A 20,989-nucleotide genomic window follows, 5' to 3' on the forward strand; every position below is an offset into this window, starting at 1 on the left:
AGCATAGAATCGATGTAGGTCTTAAACCTCGGATCCAGTACAGTTGCCAAAACACAGTGCTTAGACTTCAAGATTTTAATAACTCTTGGATCATTGCGAAGCGAATTAAGTACTTGATCTACAAGGCCAACATACTTTGCGGAATTGCTTTCTTTCATCTCCACCTTCAGTTTGTGAAGCTTCTTTTCCAAAAGTCGAAGGGAATGACTTGGTTCAAGCTAGCAGAGTCTGAACTCACTTCACAAGTCACAACTTCAAATGGTTTCAGCACCTTGCACAGCACAGAAAGTATTGGCCACTATGCAAGAGTGAAATACATTCCCCCTCCTTTCCCAATGTCATGGCTTGTGCAATATGCTTGTATGGCTTTGAGCTGTTCCATCCTCTGAAGCATGTACAGGGTGGAATTCCACCTTGTTAACACATCTTGCTTAAGTTAGTGGCAGGGCAAGTTAAATTGTTCTTGGAGCTGCTGCAATCTCCTACATGCTGTGGAAGAATGCCTGAAATGTCCCGAAATTTTACGGGTCACCGAAAGCATCTCCTACACATCACGGTTATTTTTCAAAAAGCTCTGCACCACCAAGTTTATTGTGTGAACAAATCAGGGAATGTGATGGAATTCACCCAGCTGTAATGCCTGTTGTATGCCTGTTAGTGAAGCCAGTGATACAAAGAGTAGCCTGCCTGTGAGAAATGTTACGTAGTGGTGTACATGCTGCTGCTGTTCCAACTTGTGAAGGCAAATGACCAACCCAGTGGGCTGCCACAGTCATATAATCTTTGGTTTGGCCACTTCCACTTGTCCACATATCTGTGGATAAGTGTACAGTGAGTAGAATGGCAGTTTTGAGCCCAATTAGTACATTTTTACGAACATTTTGGTACAGTTGCGGAATAGCTTTTTGTGAAAATGGTGTCGCAATAGAATTCTGTAACAGGGACACAAAACCTCAATTAACTGTGAAAAACTCGCTGCGTTTATAGTGGATATTGGACGCAGATCTAACACTAGCCATAGTCGCCATGGCATCTGTGATCTGCTTTGTGACTGGGTGACTGCTGTCATATTTGCTTGCTCTAGCAAAAGATTATTTCACAGTTAATTGTTGTAAAGTACTAGTGCTCTTCTTATTGGGCTGCTCATGGGAGGAATATTCAACCCCAGCAGCAGCAACAGCAGCAGCAGTGGGACAAACGCTCAAGAATTCTTCACAGGAATCAAATATAGTGCAGGAGTCATCGAGCTTTACCAAGTTGGATGCAGGGCTAACTTCAATCGCTACTGAGGATATTGATGAGGACGGTGTTGTGGGTGTAGATTGCAGGCGTTGAGATGTAGGTGACAGAAGGGTCCTAGCTGATGATGGACTGCTTGTTGTTATTTTTATACCATAACTTTCAGCTTTTCCCAACACCTTGCCATGAACTCGCGTCAAATGGCGTAACATGTATGAGGTTCCAAGATGGTTAAGGTCCCTCCCTCGACTGACTGTGGCTTGACATACACTACAAATGGCTATATAACTGTTGTCAGGATTTGGGTAGAAATAATTCCACACATAAGAAGTGGCTTTTTAGGTCTTATGCCCAGGCATGACAATGGGCTTCTTGTCACGTGCCAGAACTGCTTCCACTGGTGCAGGACTTACATAAACAACCTCATCCTCATCAACATCCTCATTAGCATCCTTGTCGGCTACACAAATCTCCCCCTCATCCTCTTTTAATTCCAAAGTGGCATCCTCAATTGGTGTATCACCGGCTACACTCGGGCTGTTCAGGCACACATCAGCAGAAATGCTGAAAGGGTCCTTCTTTATGGATACACTATCAGAATGGTCACGATTACACATACCACTCGTGCATGGACTATCCTCAGGGATTGGTGTCATTTCTGATTCTGAGCATACATTTTCCTCTAATGCCTTACTGTTTTCTTGCAGCTCGGCTTTCACACGTAACAGTAGTTATGCACCACTTTTGGACTCCTAATTACTTGGTCTTGCTTGGTCACGAGTGACCTTACAAGAAGAAGGCTCAGTAACATTTTTAGATCTCACACTAATAGAGAATGGCGAAGGTCTCATTCTTTCTTTGCCACTGCGTGTGTAGAATGGCATGTTGCCAATTTTTTTTTATCGGCAATTAACTTTTCATCGATTACAGCTCTTTTTCTCTTCAACAAGTTACAAGGTTGCTGTTGTGTGTTTTTTTACCTGACTTAAAAAGACTATGTACTTTTACATAGGCTTTACCAGATGACGTACAGGGAAGACTGCCATCAGGACTGGTGGCAGCAGCTCCTTGCTGATTCTGCTCATATGAGGACTGCTGTAAATCCATTTTAATGAGACCCCAAACACTTGTAGTGCAAATTCAGAATTATATTATGCTGGTATATTAGAATTTCAGCACCAAAAAATAGCTTTTTTACAAGAGGGGAATATGTGACACCCCAAACACTTGTACTGCAAATTCAGAAATATATAGTCCTGGTATATTACAATTTCAACAGGCAGAAAATAGTTTCTTTAGAAGGAGGGAATATGACACCCCAAATACTTTGTAGTGTAAATTAGTAAAAATGCCTCCTCTATACTACTCTCTTCCTACTCTATACCTGCGACCTAACTCTTCTCTCTCCCTCACTCAAATGGCGCTGGATCGCTGTGGAGGCGGCTATTTATTCAGTCTAAAAATCGCGAGATCCGAGATACGAAGACGTCACAATGACATTTTGCCTCTTTTTGAAATCCGAATAGGCGGGAGAGTACCAAGCCGGCTCGTCTCGGGACTTGGATTCCGGAAGTTCGGGCGGGTTCAGTTCTCGGGGAACCGAGCCCGCCCATCTCTACTCTTTTTCTTACTTTTGTATCTTAGCAATGGATTTCTTACTTACAGTCAACCTGTCAAATTTGCAACTCAAAGTCTTCTCTTCACAGTTGAAAATCAGACTTGTTTACTTCCACCATTGTTAAGCTATGCTTAAAGATTTTATCTTGTGAGTCGCCTAACATGCAAGAATTTAGCTATATAAAAAGTCTCAAGGTAAACAAACTTACCAAAAGTTTGCGCTCCATTCGATGTTTAAAATCTGAGAATAACTATAAGGAGCCAAAAGCGCAATCAATAGGGAATCCTAGGGATAAGACGTGTTCCCTCATCCCATGACCAAGATGTCATCAGATATGGCCACATAATTATACTACTTTTTCTTAAAGCAGTCATAGGAGCCACTAAAACTTTGATGAATGTTCTAGGTGACCAGGAAAGGTCATGTCATGAATCGGGGTCTTAGCTCTGTTTACGCCACTCCGCGGTATCATATCACCATGCATCTCCCTCCTGTCAGGATGCAGCATTCTAACTCCTGGGACAAAATGTGACTTCTGTCTGCTGTACTGGAGGGTGCCATCTTGGGTGAGACATTTAGCTACATCCTGCTTATTCTGAGCACCTGACTTCATCCACCAATTAGCTCCCTCTGCAGACTATAAAAGACACCTCCTACACTCAGCTAATTGCCAGTGCAACACTTACCTAGTTGCAGCTTACCACTGTTGCTGTTTGTTTGCTGTCTTCATTCTGCCTGCTGCTGTACATATTTCAGCCCTTAAACGCTCATGTGAACTCAGCTTCATTCTGCCTGCTGCTGTAGAGATTGTAGAGATTTCAGCCATTAACCATTCATGTGAATTCAGCTTCATTCTGCCTGCTGCTCTACAGATTTCAGCCATTAGCCCTTTGTGTGAATACAGCTTCATTCTGCCTGCTGTACAGCTTTCAGCCATTAACCCTTTGTGCGAGTTCAGCTTCATTCTGCCTGCTGCTGTATAGATTTCAGCCATTAACCCTTTGTGTGAATTCAGCTTCATTCGATCCGCTGCTGTACAGATTCCAGCTGTCACCCCTTGTGTGGATCCAGTTCATCCCTCATGTGGATCCTGCTCTCTTCTGCCTATTCCTGTCTCACCTACTGGTTATTTGGGGTAGTAGGTTGCTGCTCTGAGTCTTCGAAGTTCTGGAGCCATTTCTGTGTCTCTGGGTAACGGCTTCCAGTTCCAGGCTTGTCTCAGGTTCTGAGCTGCCTGGGCCAGTTCCAGACTTACACAGCTCAGAAGGTAGTCACCTCTGATAATCAGCTGTCTCAGTTCTGTGCCGTCCTAGTTCGAGTTTTGGTACTATATTCGTCTGAGTTTCTGGATCCTTGGACGAACTGAGTCTCTGGCTATGGGTTCAGTCCCTCTCTTCCTGTGTCCAGGTTTCAGTCCATCAGGTCCAGAGTTCAGTCATTTATTTCAGTACAGAGCATAGTCCAGCATTCCTCCTCCTCCTAAGATCCGGTGTACAGGACTGGAGCACATCCTCCATGAGAAAGAACTTTATCCGGCCTTCTAGTTTCCACTTCATCCCTGCCACAGCTAGTCCCAAGGGTCTCGAGACGGATCCCAGAAACCCTATTGCCGTGACAGGCCAAAGGGAAGGTTTGTGAACTGGAAGTGACGACCCTGAATAAGAGTCTCAAATCGATGGTGCTGGATTGCAATGGGGGTGTGAAGATACACGTCCTGCAGATCTAATGAGGTTAGAAAATCTCCTTCCCCTCTACATTGAGAATGAAGTTAACTGATTCCATTTGGAAGTGCCTTGTTTGCAGGAAATGATTGAGACCTTGCAAGTCTAGAATGGTTCTGAAACCTCTTGAAGACTTTCAGACTATAGAAAGTTTTGAAGAAAATTCTGTGCTTTTCTGATTTGCAAGGACAGGAACAATAACTTTGCTTTCAACAGATCTTGAAAGTTGTCTTCTAGAGCTTGTTGTTCCAGGAGGGAAGACGGATTTGGGACATACCAACATGACAAACTGTATACGGTAGTCCTTGCCGACAACATCTTGTACCCACCGATTCTGAGTGGCAAGTTTCCAGACCTCTGCAAAGTATGCAATTCTGCCACCTATAGGGATAAACAGCGGTTGGGCTTGAAGGAAATCATTGAGTTCTTTGAAGGTTTTTTTTTCCAAAAAGGTTGAAAGGACTGTCTAGACCAGATGATTTTTCGGATCGCAGGTCTGCCATCCAAGGGCATAGCTAAAGTGCTCTATTTGCTACTACTGATGAAGTCATGCTTCTGGAAGAAAAAACAATGTTATTCGGCGGTGTTTCACAAATTAAACCAATGCTTTTTTGCATAATTTCCATACATTTCAACAAATATTTTCTACTGATCTTTTCCTCAATTTCAGTAGGCAAAATTCTGGCCCATAATCTGAGAGGTCTTGAGACTGAAGGTTTTGCTATACCAGAATTGAATTGAGCAAAATGCTTAAGGAAATATGCAACTATTTAAATTGCACTCCATTTTTCTGTCTATAGGGTCCTTCAGGGGACCGGCATCATCTGCTAGAATTATAGTCTTGACGACCAACTTGCTATAGCTAAATCAATTATAGGTACAAGACTACATTTGGATGCATCATCATCCTGAAAGGTATACATACGATTTATTCTCTTCATATAAGGTTGGTATTTATCCAACGCTTTCCACTCTTTACGAGTACGAAAACCCCCAGCTTTCACCTGATGGTCTAAAACAAAACATCCTGTGGTGCAATGGGGCAAGAATCATCCATACCTCTAGCTTTATTGATATGCTTGAGGGTACATTTACCAAGTCTAGGTTAAACATCCTGGGATTCTATTTGATCTCTCCATCACTATTCCCCACAGAATGTAACCACATTAATAAACTTTTCTTGCCATTAAACAGTTTAGTGGTAACATGCTTAAACATTTGAAGATTATGTTAGGAATCCATATTGATTTTGAAATCAAATAATTTATGAAGAATATTTAAATTAATAAATATCGGTTGTTATATTTACCTGTGCGATTATGATTCGTACACATTAGCGTACAAAGGTTAAATAAGCAATCACATAAAAAAATACAGTAAATACATTTACATTCACATCTATAAATAGTTGACTTTTAATAAAGTTTCCAACTCACATGCTTTTATTATTAAGACTTAGAGATTTTTTACATAAAGGTAAACCTACAAGATATTTATGGTTCAGGTTCTAAGAAATATATTGTGTTTGGTCTTGTATTAATCCACATTTCACCAGGAGGAATCTGGTATCATTGGAGAAGAGATCGCACATTACGGTCGCAAGTTATGATTAGTACAAGATTTATTCTCAAAGGTACTCTATTAATGGGTTAATTTAAACTATATTTTTGCGGTTCCCTGAGGTAAGACACTTACACAGCTGTTGGAGTGAGTTACTCCCCACTTTTGGATAAGCATCATTTGAACTGACCTATGACCTGCACTTTACTGGACTAACCTGAATCCTGAACCACTGAAGAATGATTTTAGTGTTATCTTTCATCGCTGTTTCTTTCAATACGAACTGGCTATAAACGGGCACTGGCCCAGTAACTCTCTTTTAACAAGCAGACTTCAGGATTCATGAGCTGTTACTGAATCCAGTGCGCGGATTAGTGCATCGGTTATACTTTCTTGTATTTTGTTATGCTTTGATATATTTTGCTATTAAATTTCTTTGTGCGTTGGAACCACATTAATCGCATCGGACAATCTTTATTGGTGACGACAGAAACGGACATTACATTAGGTATAGCATTCTGATTACATTAGCGGCCTTGCAATAACCGCATCATAATAATGTGCAGATATTGCAGCTCTAAATATCACATGGATACATATCGTAGCGATTGCAAGTTTGTGTGTGACATCTTAGTTCATGGATTAGATCAGCATATTTATAACTGGTCCGACATAAAAGACCCACTTTTTTCCCTATTCACAGAACCTAACTCTATCAGAGAGTCCACTGATTTAGTAGATGGGCCTGGATCTACTTTTTGACTCCTGCTATTGAGACAACATTCCTCCAGGAGAAACCGTTAAAATTGTTCAGTTTCTTACTTAATTTTTTTTAATTTATTTTAGGGGCACATAACACACGGAAAACTCCTACTTACTTAAAGCACCACATCAAAGAGCATCAGGTTGAAGCAGAGTCATGGATTCACCGGTCTTTTTTGTGATGCACTGACAGCAAACACCGAGTGGTAGATTTACTAAACTGCGGGTTTGAAAAAGTGGAGATATTGCCTATAGCAACCAATCAGATTCCAGTTATCATTTACTTAGTCCATTCTACAAAATGATAACTAAAATCTGATTGGTTGCTAAAGGCAACATCTCCACTTTTTCAAACCCGCAGTTTAGTAAATATACCCCCAAATTGTGATTTTGAAATGGAGGCAAAGAATGGCACTGCTAAGATTCAACTCAGGCTTTCCTGTTTACTGGATGTTAGGAACAGCAGGTAACTGCTATTTTCTTTTTTTGGCTGCTGCAGTGTTGTTTTCAGCCTGAGTGTGATCACCTGAACTCCTCTCACCTGCAGCTCTATCTGACACCTGCCCTGATTGGCTACTACTGGTTTAAATACCTGTCAGCTTCACTCTGCCTTTGCTGATTATAGTGGTCACACGCTTGCTTCTCCGTGCTCCTGGTTCTGTGATTAGTCTGCCAGTTTCCTGATTGATACCCATTGTAACCTCTGCCTGGATACCCACTTTGCTTGTTTGCTTGTGACCCTGACCTCTGCCTGTATACTGACCTTCCTTGTTTACTCGTGGCCCTGACCTCTACTTGGATTCGGACTCTGCCTTTTCTTCCGAGGGATCTCCTCCAATCTGCAGGATCGAGGTGCCAGCTATTCACTCCATCAGACTCACCTGTGTCTGCAGTGTTTCACAGTACATATTAACTGCTCAATCTTGCTCCGTTTTTTTTTTCCTGACACTGTGCTGCTCTCTAGCTCCAACTCACACAGGCCACAGCTGGTACTACACCATCCTCTACTCCACACTGCCAATCTGTAATACTGGTGGAGGTTTGTACTGCATCATGTTACTACTGCTCCTGCTTTATCTGGTCCAGGAGTATTTCTGCTCAGCATCCCACTGTCAATTCCTCTGTGGTGCCTACCTACCAGAGTTGCGTTATCACTACTCGAGAATAAGTCCTGGGGACAACCGAGCACCGGCGAACATATCTGGTTCTATGGGAAAGGGGGTTGCTATAGGTGAAGCTCTTATCAACAACAGGTTCTGATAATTCAACTCGTAGGAAGATTTGTGACACTGGACAGGTGCTTTACAACTAATGTACTAAGTAATAGTACCAAATGGCACATAATTATTAACCTTAAAAGCAGCTGGTTAGGAGATTTGAAACTAAACTGCAGACATGAACTATGCTCACAGAGCATGCTACTAGTCTTGCTTTGCTGAATCTTTTTCCATGTACCGCCTCCACATAGCTACTGTGAACTAGCACTGACTAACTGAAAACACTAAAATTAATATAAACCAATTCCCTTACTAAGGAGTTACCTGGGGGTGCTGTTCAGCTTTTTTGGGGTCAGCGCCTGGTTCATCTGTGCAGTTATTCCAAGTTTATATATATCTATATATATGCTGGAGGATTATAGCTCAAAAAATGCACGTGTACCATGTAGCTGGAACTTGAGTCTTTCTTTGTGGGAAGCAGCTACTTACACACTGCCTTAGCAGTGACATCATATCTGTGCATCAAATTGCCTCTGCACCTGTAGTTTCTTGTAGCTCATCACCCAGTGGACTCATAGCTCATCACCCAGCTGTGGCCAATTTCCCTTTAAATGGAGCCAGTAGTGACCAGATCAGCCACAACATGATGTCTTCACAGAAGACTTAACAAGTAGATTCCAAGTGGCAATATTGTCAATCTTCCAACCCTCTGCACAGGACCCACTGCTGCTACCCAATTGTAGACAAGGAGCATCCCAGGAAAAAGCCAGACCTGAAGAAGGTAAGCCTGTCCACATAAAATAACAAACAGCTAGCTACACTATGTCTGACTTGATAGGAAAAAAGACACTGGTATACCCTCCAGGTAGGGTTTTCTTGTTTCCTGTTTATACTCGGCTAAGTAGGGAGTGAATCCATTGTAAGGGCTGCCATGAAGTAAGAAACGGAAAAATATATTTGAAAATGTTAATTTGCTGTAAATATTGTTCAAAATAATATTTATTTTCGTCATTAGTAATTTTTATTGAGAAAATGTTCAAACACTAAGGATACAGAAAATAAAGAGGGATAGGGAAAGCGGGAAACAACAACGGGGGATATCAGAGGGGACAGACCACAGAATTATTAGCAATCCTTTACAATTTGACATATCTTTCAGGACATTTTTTGTAAACTAGTAATCAAAGTAAGCTATGCAAAAAAGATTTGTGGAGGTTCGTTTAGACTAAAATATAGGAGGTCAGAGTTTTTTTGTGTCTAATTATACATGAACCCTCTGCGACATATTCAGGCAATTTATACCACTAAATGATAGGTGAAGAAGCAGTGGTAAAGTAGGGAATTCCTGTAGTTTATATGTGGAGGCTAAAATATAATTTAGATATGATTTTGGTGATGGTGGAATGTAGCAAATTTTTGCAATTTTGAGCTCCTGTGGCAAAACAAATGTGGCTCAACACATATCAACTCTGGTCACATAGTAGTGAAAACTCTGCTAAGGGAGTCATACTGATATTAAGAAGTTTATTCCTGTCTCACTGCAATTACGCCATAACATTTTTATTGATTGGGCCACATTTTGTGCAATCTATCGAAGTAAGGTAGATTCTATTTAATAGTTTTACCTACATCTGGTTTAGGCATGTGGAGAATTAAGGAGAGGTGGAAGAGATAGGACCCCATTGTTCAACGGTGAAAGTCTTCTTTAAATCAGCTTCCCATTGAAGTTGAGGAGGTGATTTAGATGGTAGCTGTGATTGTATTAGATGTCTTACCAAAAAGTAATTCTTCCTTTCCTGCTACTCTTAGTAAGTCTGGGGAGATCTGGTGGTAAGCAAATGGAATCCTGAGCTTTTATGGTTTCAATGACCCAGTGCTTTTATTAATCTAAAAATTGAGTGATTCTTTTATAAATGTTATAAAAGTATAAATTTTGTGAGAAATTGTATTATCTTACATGTATTAGTGAATGTGAACAAATGTCTGATTTAAAAGGGTTAAATATTAATTAATTAGTAATAGACAGCAGTATTTACTGACTATTGAGGGTAACTAAGCGTATACAATAGATTAACTAAAGTAAAAATACTTTGGTAGCAAAAGTGGTGCATTAGCTCCTGATTACGATTTCTGTCTTCATGTGTGCACTCTGCATACAGATGGATTTAAGGTTAGTGTAACTTTGGTGTATATGCTGGAGATGCAAGGCTAAGTGTACCTGGAGATGTGCTAAACTCTGCATCCATGCGAATGTACGCTACCATTGCTTAAGCTTTTTTTTTTAATGGAATTTATGTTCATTTTGTGATCCACTCTGAATCAGGCCCCAGATCTACAGTGCCAATGCAATGCAGACTCAAATATCTAGTAGTGTTGCAATGAAGACCACTGTGTCACAGTCACTAGAGTTCTTGACCCAGCGTTCTGCCAGTTATCACTACTCTCGAGGCGCGGAGACTAACGTAGCGACTGGTCTTCTCCAGGGACCCCCGCAAGAGGGTTTAGGTTTTTGCGGCATCACTACGTAGGTTGCGGTCCTCAGGAGAGTGCAGCAGAGTAATGGAGTACAGCTAAATATAGAGAAAGATGGTAATAATGATGCGATAGTACTCAGAAGAGCAATTTGTCGAAGTCGTATAATTGGATGAACGAAAGTATATTGGTTAATATTGTTTTGCCGTGCGATTGCGATTCGTACGCCACGTAACACAGATCCGTACGCCACCTAACACAGCGCGTGGTGCGATCGCATGGTAAAATACGCACGTACACACTCGCATTACAACATTTAGTTATTTATATAATTCATATTCATGCTAGTCCGTTACACTGTAATTTATGAGCAGATAGTATTTGGTTTATTATTAGTTTATATAATATGATTATATGTACACTTCAGTGATATTTAAGGTTCAGCTTATAGGAAAGGTGTCATGTCTAATATCATATTAATCCCCTTTACATCAGCAGCTGTTCGGTGCATTCGGCAAAGAGATCGCACATTGCATACCCTAGTTATTGATGTTAGGGAATAAACCTTTAATATGATATTAACTGTCAAATGCTAATGGACTGATTGTAATTGGAGTTTGGCGGGAAGAACAGAGCAGTTTGGCGGGAAGAACAGAGCAGTTTGGCGGGAAAAACAGAGCAGTTTGGCGGGAAAAACAGAGCTCATCCCCTGGAGAGACCCCCACCTTTGGATTCCTTAGATTGAATCAGCCTATGATGTGTAACCCCCTGGACCCTCCTGATGCCTGGACCAATAGAAGCAAGCTATACCACCTGCATTGTTTCACTGTATCTCTGTTTGTATATAAGCAGTAGCTCTCATGTAGTGTTCAGTCTACTCTGATCACAGTATTCAAGGGTGAATTACTGTTCACTGGTGCCCGTGGTTAGCGCAGCGGTATGTATTTATCTTTTGGTATTGGCTGTACTGTACTGTATTATATTACAATCATGTATTGAATTGTTAACTTGTTACATCTGCTAAAATAAATCACTTTGTGCGTTAGAAACACAATACAAACGCTCGGGCAATGCTTATTTGAAAATGATACAATTACTTTAATAAATTGAATATATATATATATGTGATGGTAGTAGCAACAACTGTCCGGCCAGGTGGAGAGATGAAACAAATACTATGGGTTACACAAACAGAGGTAATGTTATCCCATATGAGACGAAAGGAGTCAGTCCAACTGGAGAAATATAGCATGGGTAGTAGTGGTCAGCCAGAGGTAGTTTTACTACTGACAGAATGAGAGATGGTCAATGAATGGTAAGAACAACAATAATAGAACAAAAGTCAATGAATGATGAGTTTACCACAGATGTGGCTGAGGACTATCCGGCCAACAGGTGAGAAGCAGTGGTCACTACAGCATACAGCGGGAGGCAGGTTTTACCACGAGGTGGCTGAGAAGTATCCGGCCAACAGGTGAGATGCAGGTAGAAAAATCAAAGACCAGTGTAATGAGGCAGGAACGTTGAAAGTAACTGCAGCCACAGGAACAGAGTACACAGCTGACACGAGGAGGTGAGAATCAAGATCAGACAATTAAGGAGGGGTCAGAGGTGCTTTAAATAGGGAATAGGCTAATGAATAGCCAATACAAATAAAGGAAAAGTTATAAAAGACCCTCTAGGTCTGCACATGCGCAGAAAGACAGTCAAGATGGCGGACGGCCGCAGCGCGGCACAGGCGCTGGCAGAGGGGTAACTGACCCAACTCCAGGTCTAGAAGTCCGCTGAGTGACACACTGATACCATGCCATTGTCTCTAATCCAATGTCTCTGCCTTACCTTTGCCCACTTCCACCCTCCCCCCCAAGGTGATTAAATGGGGGCAGTGGATAAGCAGAGACGTAGCCAAGGGAAAAAGCCCTCAGTCAAACACAAAGCTAAAAAATAAATTAATTCTCTGATAATTGGCCTGGACTGCCCTTTCCTAGAAAGGGGCCTGCTGTAGCTCATAGAGCAGGAGACCTCAATTTGTTCAGTCCTATTAAACAGAGCAGAATAAAAGCTATATATTGTTTTAAAATCAGGTAAAAAGCTATATATTTAATGTGTTCTCCTGCGTTGTAAGCTGTAGTGTTGCAAACAACTCGGTCTGGCTTGAGGTAACAGCAGGGTCCCACTCCCACGAACAAAATTTGCCAAGTACCAGCGAATATATCTCCTTCCACAAGAACAGGGGTTGTTAGAGTTGAAGCTCATGTGAAGATTGGTTCTGATAACTTAGCAAGTAGAGTGATTTGTGACAAACAGGGGTAAAAATTATAACAGCCTACCTTTTTTGACTCGACAAAGTGAGTAGCAATTCCAGCCTTCTGTACATCTGTTCCCTTTAATCTTAACCCAGTAAGAGCAATAAATAACCCAATCTTCCCTGGAAGGCGTGGTAAAAAATACCCTCCTCCAACATCAGGAAACAGACCTGCATTAAAAAGTAAAAGATAAATTTAGATATTTTTACATGTTAGTATAAATTATAAAAATAATAACACAAGAATTATATGTGTATGATATAATGACATCATGTTTTCATTTGAATGTAACATAATTGCCATTCATTGTATTAAAATACACAACTGTAGGTTGACTATGTTTCTTACTGGCATCAAAGAGTTCAATGGGGATCGAGCAAACACAAAATAAAAATTGAATTCAAACCCCAGTCCCATAATTCCACTCTTCAATAATAACAAATTTCCACCTGGCTGTATTTCAACATTACTTGAATTTTTGAAAAAGGCTGGTATTCGAAATCTTAATGATATCACTAAAGACCTATCCTTCCCTTCATTTGATGAGCTAAAAACTAAATTTTCTATCCCCAATAAATATTTCTTCCAATACCTGCATTTATGGAACTTTCATTCTACTGATAAGTCATCTTTATGTATCAGACCATTGACCCTTTTTGAATCACTCTACCTTAAACAATCTTCAAGTAAAGGTCCTATATCCTTACTATATTGGGAGCTTAAAGTCCAAAACACAGGAGATAGAGATTCACATGAATGGGCATGGGAGGAAGATCTGGGGGAGACTCTGGATAAAGAGGGTTGGGAGGAAATAAGAACTAACACTACCTCCAGTTCTATTTGTGTGAAAATAAAATAAAATGCATATAAACGCTTATATCGATGGTACTTAGTTCCTACCAAATTAAATAAAATGTTCCCTGACTTAACTAATAGATGCTGGAGAGGCTGTGCAATAGAAGGATCCTTCCTCCACGTATGGTGGCAATGCCCCAAACTTCCCATGTTCTGGTTGGAGCTCCGAGACTTTGCGTCCTAAATATTGCAAATTGACATCCCATCTGTTACTGTCCATCAAAATAAAATGGTCAGGCAAATTGCTTCAGCTGCCTTATGTCAAATAGCTACTGATTGGAAGCAAACCAACACTCCAAATGATTATTGATAGAATTTGGTACACATATAAAATGGAATATATGACCAGCATTCTTAACAATACGTCTAAATCGTTTAACAAAATATGGGCGCCATGGGCTTCCTACTTCCATATCTAAAATCCTTTCTTAACATAATTATTTAAGCTTTTGGTCCTGATCCTCCTGGTTCTTACTTCTTACCCCTCCCTTCCCTTTCTCTTTTATTCATAAAAAAGCAGCACACAACACCACTCTTTTATCTAAACTGCTTTTTCTTTTCCTTCTATTGAAAAAAATTGTTCAGCACCTACTACTATAGACCTTTTAATTGCAGATTCAATACCATGTAATTGTTCTCTCATTCTTATTCACTACAAATATTATTTACACTTATTACTATTATATTTGAATGTTTGTATATTTATTGTCCTGACAGCTGTAATGAGCCGCTGCGATCCGCGGCTCGCTTTCTCCTCCAGCGTCCTGGCTGCTATGGGAACAGCCGGACATCATTTCCGGTTCCCCTAGCCCCAACCGTTGCCTAGGAGACAGTCGAGACGCTTTCTGATAAAGCGCGGCGTCCCAACAACGCTACGCACAGAGTAAAAGAAATAGCCTGCAGGCTTATTAATTACTCTTGAATTAATTAGGTAGGTCCTGGAAATAGTTTCAGGGTTAAGCACTGATTGGCTCCCTTCAGTAATTAAGGCAGGGGGGGCCTAGCCTCCCTGACGGTTATAGCATTCTGTTACCAGATTGCTGACCTGCTCCTGTGCTGTGTTTGGTGAAAACCTTTGGACTGACTTCTGTGTATGACCTCTGCCTGTTTCCTGGATCCTGATACCTGCTAGTTGCCCTGAACTTCTGCCTGTTAGCTGGACATTAAACAATCGCTTGTTGCCCTGACCTTCTGCCTGTTACCCGAATTTGCATTGTTGCCTGTGGCCCTGACCCTGCTTGTATCTGACGTTTCCGCCTGTGCTCTGTTAGGCCAGTCAAACATTACCATCTCTGTTCCAGATCACAGACCTCTGGTCTGTCCCTACTCCGTGTATTACCTCCTACTCCCGAGTGCTACTGTGTGTCCATAAACTTGTACTACACTGAGTATAAGACCTGTGAGCATAACCAGTCTCTACGGGAAAGGCGGCTGCTATAGGTGAAGACCTGTTCCGCTAGATCAACAAGTTTATGACGCACTGGTGGCCATAACAATAGCGTCCTTATTTGATATTACCTGCTAAACTTTGAATAAATAGAGTTGATACACAATTAGTTCAATGGGAACTATTGCTCAAAACAATATGGTTACGAAGTGATCTTTAAAGCTGAAAACTGAAAAAGGTTCAACTGATGGTGCTTCAGGTAGGTTTTACATGAATGTGATAAACTGATTTAACTTGTCAACAAGACACTTCAGGAATGAGTAGAGAAGGTCAAATAGGGACAAATTTAAAAGTTAAAGCACATTCCGTCGGCTAACAATTTATCTGTCAAATAAAATAAACCCTCATTCACTGGTAAGAGCAAGTATATGTCAACTCTACCACTCAAATAAACAGTGCACAAATTGCTATGGTAGACATAGACAACTTCATAAACTAGCCAAGTTATCAGCAGATTAATAATAATAATAATAATAATAATAATTATTATTATAATTGAATTAAAAGTTCTCTTTTGTTTAAGGCCCCATACACGTGTTCTAAAAGCCTACCAAATGTGCTTTAATGCTGATAGTCAAGAAAATAGTGTTAGCAAATTAGCCTGTACACACATATAGTCTGACAGATGTTTACTTCACATTTGCACCAATTTAAAAGTTGCTTGCAGCTTTTTAATGCTCTTTGCAATATAATATACTATAGTAAACATACACTTAGTTGTCACTTTATAGGATACACCTGCTCATGAATGCAAATATCTAATCATGTGGCTGGAAAGCAATGCAACACATAAAAGCATGCATGCATTGCTAAGAGCTCCAGTTGTTGTTCAGACCAACCAGCAGAATGGGGAAGAAATGCGATCTAAATGACTTTAAGAAAAGTATGACTGTTGGTGAGAGCAAGGTGGTTTGAGTATCTTACAAACTGCTGGTCTCCTGTGATGTTCACGCACAACAGCCTCTAGAGTTTACAGTGAATGGTGGACAAAAATAAAAAAAACATCCAGTGAGTAGCAATGCTGTAAAAGAAAAACGCCTTTTTACTGAGATGTCAGAGGAAAATGGACAGACTGGTTCAAGCTAACAGTAACTTAAATAACCATGTCTTACAACAGTGGTATGCAAAAGAGAATCTCTGAATGCACAGCATGTTGAACATTGAGTAGAATGGGCTACACCGGGTTCCACTCTTGTAAGCTATCAACAGGAAATTGTGACTAAAGTGGGTACTGGTTCACCAAAACTGGACAGTTGAATACTGGAAAAGTGTTGCCTTGTCTGACGAATCTTGACTTCTGCTGCAACAAACCGATGGTAAGGTCAGAATGCAAATAACATAAATACATCATGCCCGTCAACGATGCTGGTGGGGGTGGTGGAGTAATGGTGTGGGGAATGGCACATATTAGACCCCTTAATACCACACATCATGCCACAAAGCATGTGTTATCTTAAGCTGGTTCCACAAACAGAGTTCAGTGTATTCCAATGGTCTCCACAGTCACCAGATCTCAATCCAAAAGAACACTTTTGGGATCTGGTGGAACGGGATATTCACAGCATGAATGTGCAGCCAACAAATCTGCAGCAATTGTGTGATTCTATCATGTCAAAGCAGACCAGAATCTCTAATGAATGTTTCTAGCACCTTGATGAATTAATGCCACAAACAATTTAGGCCATTCTAGGGGGTTTGAGTGTATATACTTAGGCATTCCCACTAACAGGCTTTGAAAGTCAGGACAAAGTAGAAGGCTTTGTCTTCACTTTTAACAAGCAGTGTTTTTCAAAGCCCATGTGTACACATTTTGTACCACATTTATACATGCTGTTCAATTCAATAAAATATTACATAAGGGGCACTTTGTGGTTTCTCCTCACAAGTCTGTAAGCAAGGATTTTTAACATTTTGTTTTGTGAGGCACTGCTGTTTTATAGCAGGGGTATAATAATTTATGAGGTTTTCCAAAGCCTCTCTGCTCAGTACATTATATGACATGTGACTATGGTTGCCAAGGTAGTAACATGACACTGTGCAGAAATAAGCCTGAAGAAATAAACCAAGGAAACATAATTGTTTCATGGGATTAACTAATTAAAAAGGAACCTAGGCTTATCATGGGAGCGAGATATCAGGAAGAGGGAGAAGTCAGGGGTAGGACTGGGATAATACTAGGAGGGAAGAAAATAAAATGCTGTGAATATCCAAGGAAGAGACCAAGGGTGAGAATTTAGGAAAAAGATAACCTTTGACCCAAGTTATGCACTGATGCAAGAAAGAAGGATAAAAAAACAGGATGGTTATGGAAGGGGACAGAATATGATAGCACCGTTGATACACTCTTAATCAGTGATTTCGCAGCACATTTCACAGCAACGGTAATACAAATCCTATGGCAGTTCTACAAAATACATTAGCGCTTAGAGTACTTTTAGTGCAATGGGTGAGGGCTTAGGTTTCAGGCATTTTTGGATACAATCAACAACATACTTCTGGATTTTACTAGTGATACATCTGTATGTCCAGAGAGCTGAATTTGTATTTTGTCTATAGGGTAGAGAGGTTCAAAGAGAAAAAGAACAGTGATGGGTGAAGAAGGGAGAAAAGTGGTGAAGTGCAGAGCTCTGTTGTAAAGTATGTCTAATTTACAAAGGCAAGAAGTAGCATATTGATATTATGCTGGCGTAGTCAACTAGGTAAAGGAACGTAGACTAAACTACCAATTTTCTTGGCCTCTGTAATTAGGGGTTTACCTGGAAAAAAATGTTGTTGGGGTGGATCTCTCAAACCTTTTAAAAACAAAAAGTGCAGGTTCAGATTTTATTTATCATCTACACAGTACATTATAGAAAATGATTGCTAGAATCTGATTGGTTGCTGTGGGCAACACCTTCACTTTTTCCTTTTTAGAAGGTTTGATAAATCTACGCAATAGTCTCTATCTCTGTTTCTTTTAATAAATCATCCAAGTGTTTCAAACCCTCATCTGAGAGTTTGAAGACATGCCAAACCACAGGTATTTCCATTTTTGTACAACTTCCAGGATTTCTCCAAAGAGAGTAGTGATAGGTGAAACTAGCATCTCCCTGGTCTTTTTGTCATTTAGTTGCAATTTTTTAAGGTGTTCATATTAAAGTATGTCAGCATGTAAGTCAATACACGCAGACTCCAAAGCTCAATGTATCACCTGGGAACAGATGAATTTTAACCACATTGATGCCTAAGTCAATATTTGATAGAAATGGCAAATAAGAGGGGCCCCAGAATAGATCCCTGTGGGACTATTGGTTTAAACAGATTTGAGACAAAAAGTTTGCCTACACCCTTGATCTCATTGTACCTGAGAGGTAGGTGTGGAGCTCACACAAGCAGGATCTAGACCAGAAGATTTTTACATTATATAAAAAGAAGATGAATGCAAAATGAAAATAAAAATATAGTATGTCTGTATTATTTTAGAACTCTTGAGAGTTTCTTATCTTACATAATAATACAAATAATAATAATAATAATAATAATAATAATATCAGTATCAATAAAACAATATTAGTCATCTCATTTATTTTATTACAAATTCTTGAGATCTTTTATACAGAAATCTCTGAAAACATAATTTTTTTTTTTATACTTTATTTTAGACTTACTAACAGGTCCAAGTGACTTTGGAAGAGTTATGGCTGTTCGGCCTGAACACTGAATGCCCAGATTTCCACACACACAATTATAGCAGCATGATAACATTTGCAGTACTTGCTTCTACATGTTTACACCAGTAGTGACCCTTAAACATTATTTTACTCTGCCCTCCAATGATTATACTAGGTGAACTGGTTCCCTATCATGCATACAGCAGCATGATGATTTTGTCAGCAGCATCAGGTCCCTTCATGACTCTACCAGTAGCCTTGTTTTATAGTGAACAAAGCAAAAGACCCCTGTGCATAAATAGTGTGCTATATGGGGGTAATTCAATTAGCTGTGATGTTATTCAGAACATCGCGGCTGCGAGATTTTTACAGAACCTCCAATTTTTTCTGATTGAAACAGTAAAAATGCACAGCCGCAATGTTGTAAGGAGAATTGAAATCCCTCCTATATATACACAGTCATGGCCAAAAGTTTTGAGAATAACACAAGTATTGTTTTTCACAAAGTTTGCTGCTTCAGTGTTTTTAGACCATTTTGTAAAATGTTGCTATGGTATACTGAAGTAAAATTGTTTGGATGGTTAGATGAAAACTTGAGCTTCAGTTGGAGAGCTGAACTCAAACACTGTCAGAACTTGGCCACAAACTGGACCTCATGATCAAATATTATTTCTGAAGGCAGGCCATGCATTCTGAAAATCTCCTGAATAAACAATTGATCCAGTTTTGGAGCAGGGTAGTTCAGTGAGAGGGATAAAATGGGCCATCTTGGAGAACCTGTCAACAACAACCCAGTTGGTGCTGAAACCATTAGAAACTGGTAGTTCAGTAATGAAGTCTATAGACAAATGAGTCCAGGGTTGGTGAGGAACAGACAATGGATGATGTTGGCCGTCAGGTGTCTGACAAGATATTTTCTGTTGGGCACACCTGGAACAGGAAGCTATGAATTCTTGGATGTCATGGTTGAGAGTAAGCAACCAATAGGATCTTCAGACAAATTTGAAAGTCTTTTGAACTCCAGAATGTCCGGAAAATCGGGAGGTATGAACCCATTGAAGAAAAATTAGCTGCACTCATATCAGATAAAACAAATGAAGATATGTTATTAATATTGCATAATGTTCTGTTATGAAATGCTGACTACTAATATAGACTATTATTAATAAATAACAGTGCTAAGATGTGCATAAAATGCTACAATAACAATACCCAGTTCTTGATAAAACTGTGTAAGTAAAAGTAAGAATAATAATCTAAAAAAACAACAACCAGAAATAAACCTATGTCTGATTACGTTATAATCATGAGAACTTGCATAATATTGACCATAAAGTGCATCATCATAAATGGGTGTGGTGGTGACGTTCGGAAAATTTGGATATATTTATACATAAGTCAATAAAAGAATCAACAACATAAATGTAATAGTTATTGATTATCCTTCTGTGTGTGATATGGAATCGTCCAACAAATGGTCTGTATAGTTATCTTGATAATTAGGTCAATTGGAACATAAAAGATGATTAACATTTGCACCAGATTAATACATTTTGAAACAATTTTGCCAGAGACTCCTAATTTTTAATGTTGTATAGTATCTTGAGGAGGTGCTATCAAATACACAGAGTAACATATATAGAAAAACAGAAAAAAAGTGTGTATATAGAATTGGTGCACATTACGGACATTCTTGAGGTGACACTTAAGAGTAAGAAGTTCCACGTATCCAGGGATTAATTAAAATACAGACTTTATTAGTATTTCAAAATATTAAAATATTTGGACAGCGAAATCGTGATTAAAATTGTGTATGTGTAAGTGTAATGTTCATTAAAAATGAGACACTAGGAACACACTTATAATAGTACTCGTTAAAGAATTGATATCTATTTATCCTTCTAGTCCAAAAAGTAACAATAATTGATTATGTGGCTGAGCACCTATGGTATCCAAATCACGCATTGCTATATTGATTGGCCTGGGTCAATATTGTACTGCTGTTCAGTTTAAAGTTGATGTCCACTTCTTATATATTCATATATTCCTATGGTTATTGTCCTTAGTTAGTACCATAAATAAGAAAAATAATATAAATTGTATATCATCAAGGCGGGATACCTTGCTAATTAATTGCATCTC

At 39.6% G+C, this 20,989-nt stretch overlaps 1 protein-coding gene across 2 annotated transcripts in view; it reads right to left on the reverse strand.

Moving 5' to 3' along the window:
- Window positions 1–20,989, reverse strand: part of HIBCH (3-hydroxyisobutyryl-CoA hydrolase) — a 326,855-nt gene that overhangs the window by 116,159 nt on the left and 189,707 nt on the right. For both annotated transcript variants that reach the window (XM_075180042.1, XM_075180041.1), the window contains exon 8: window positions 12,920–13,065. In XM_075180042.1, the coding sequence (XP_075036143.1) occupies window positions 12,920–13,065 (146 nt within the window). The remainder of the gene's footprint in view (window positions 1–12,919; window positions 13,066–20,989) is intronic.

Source organism: Mixophyes fleayi, chromosome 7 (genome assembly GCF_038048845.1).
Source record: "Mixophyes fleayi isolate aMixFle1 chromosome 7, aMixFle1.hap1, whole genome shotgun sequence".
NCBI lineage: Eukaryota > Metazoa > Chordata > Amphibia > Anura > Limnodynastidae > Mixophyes > Mixophyes fleayi.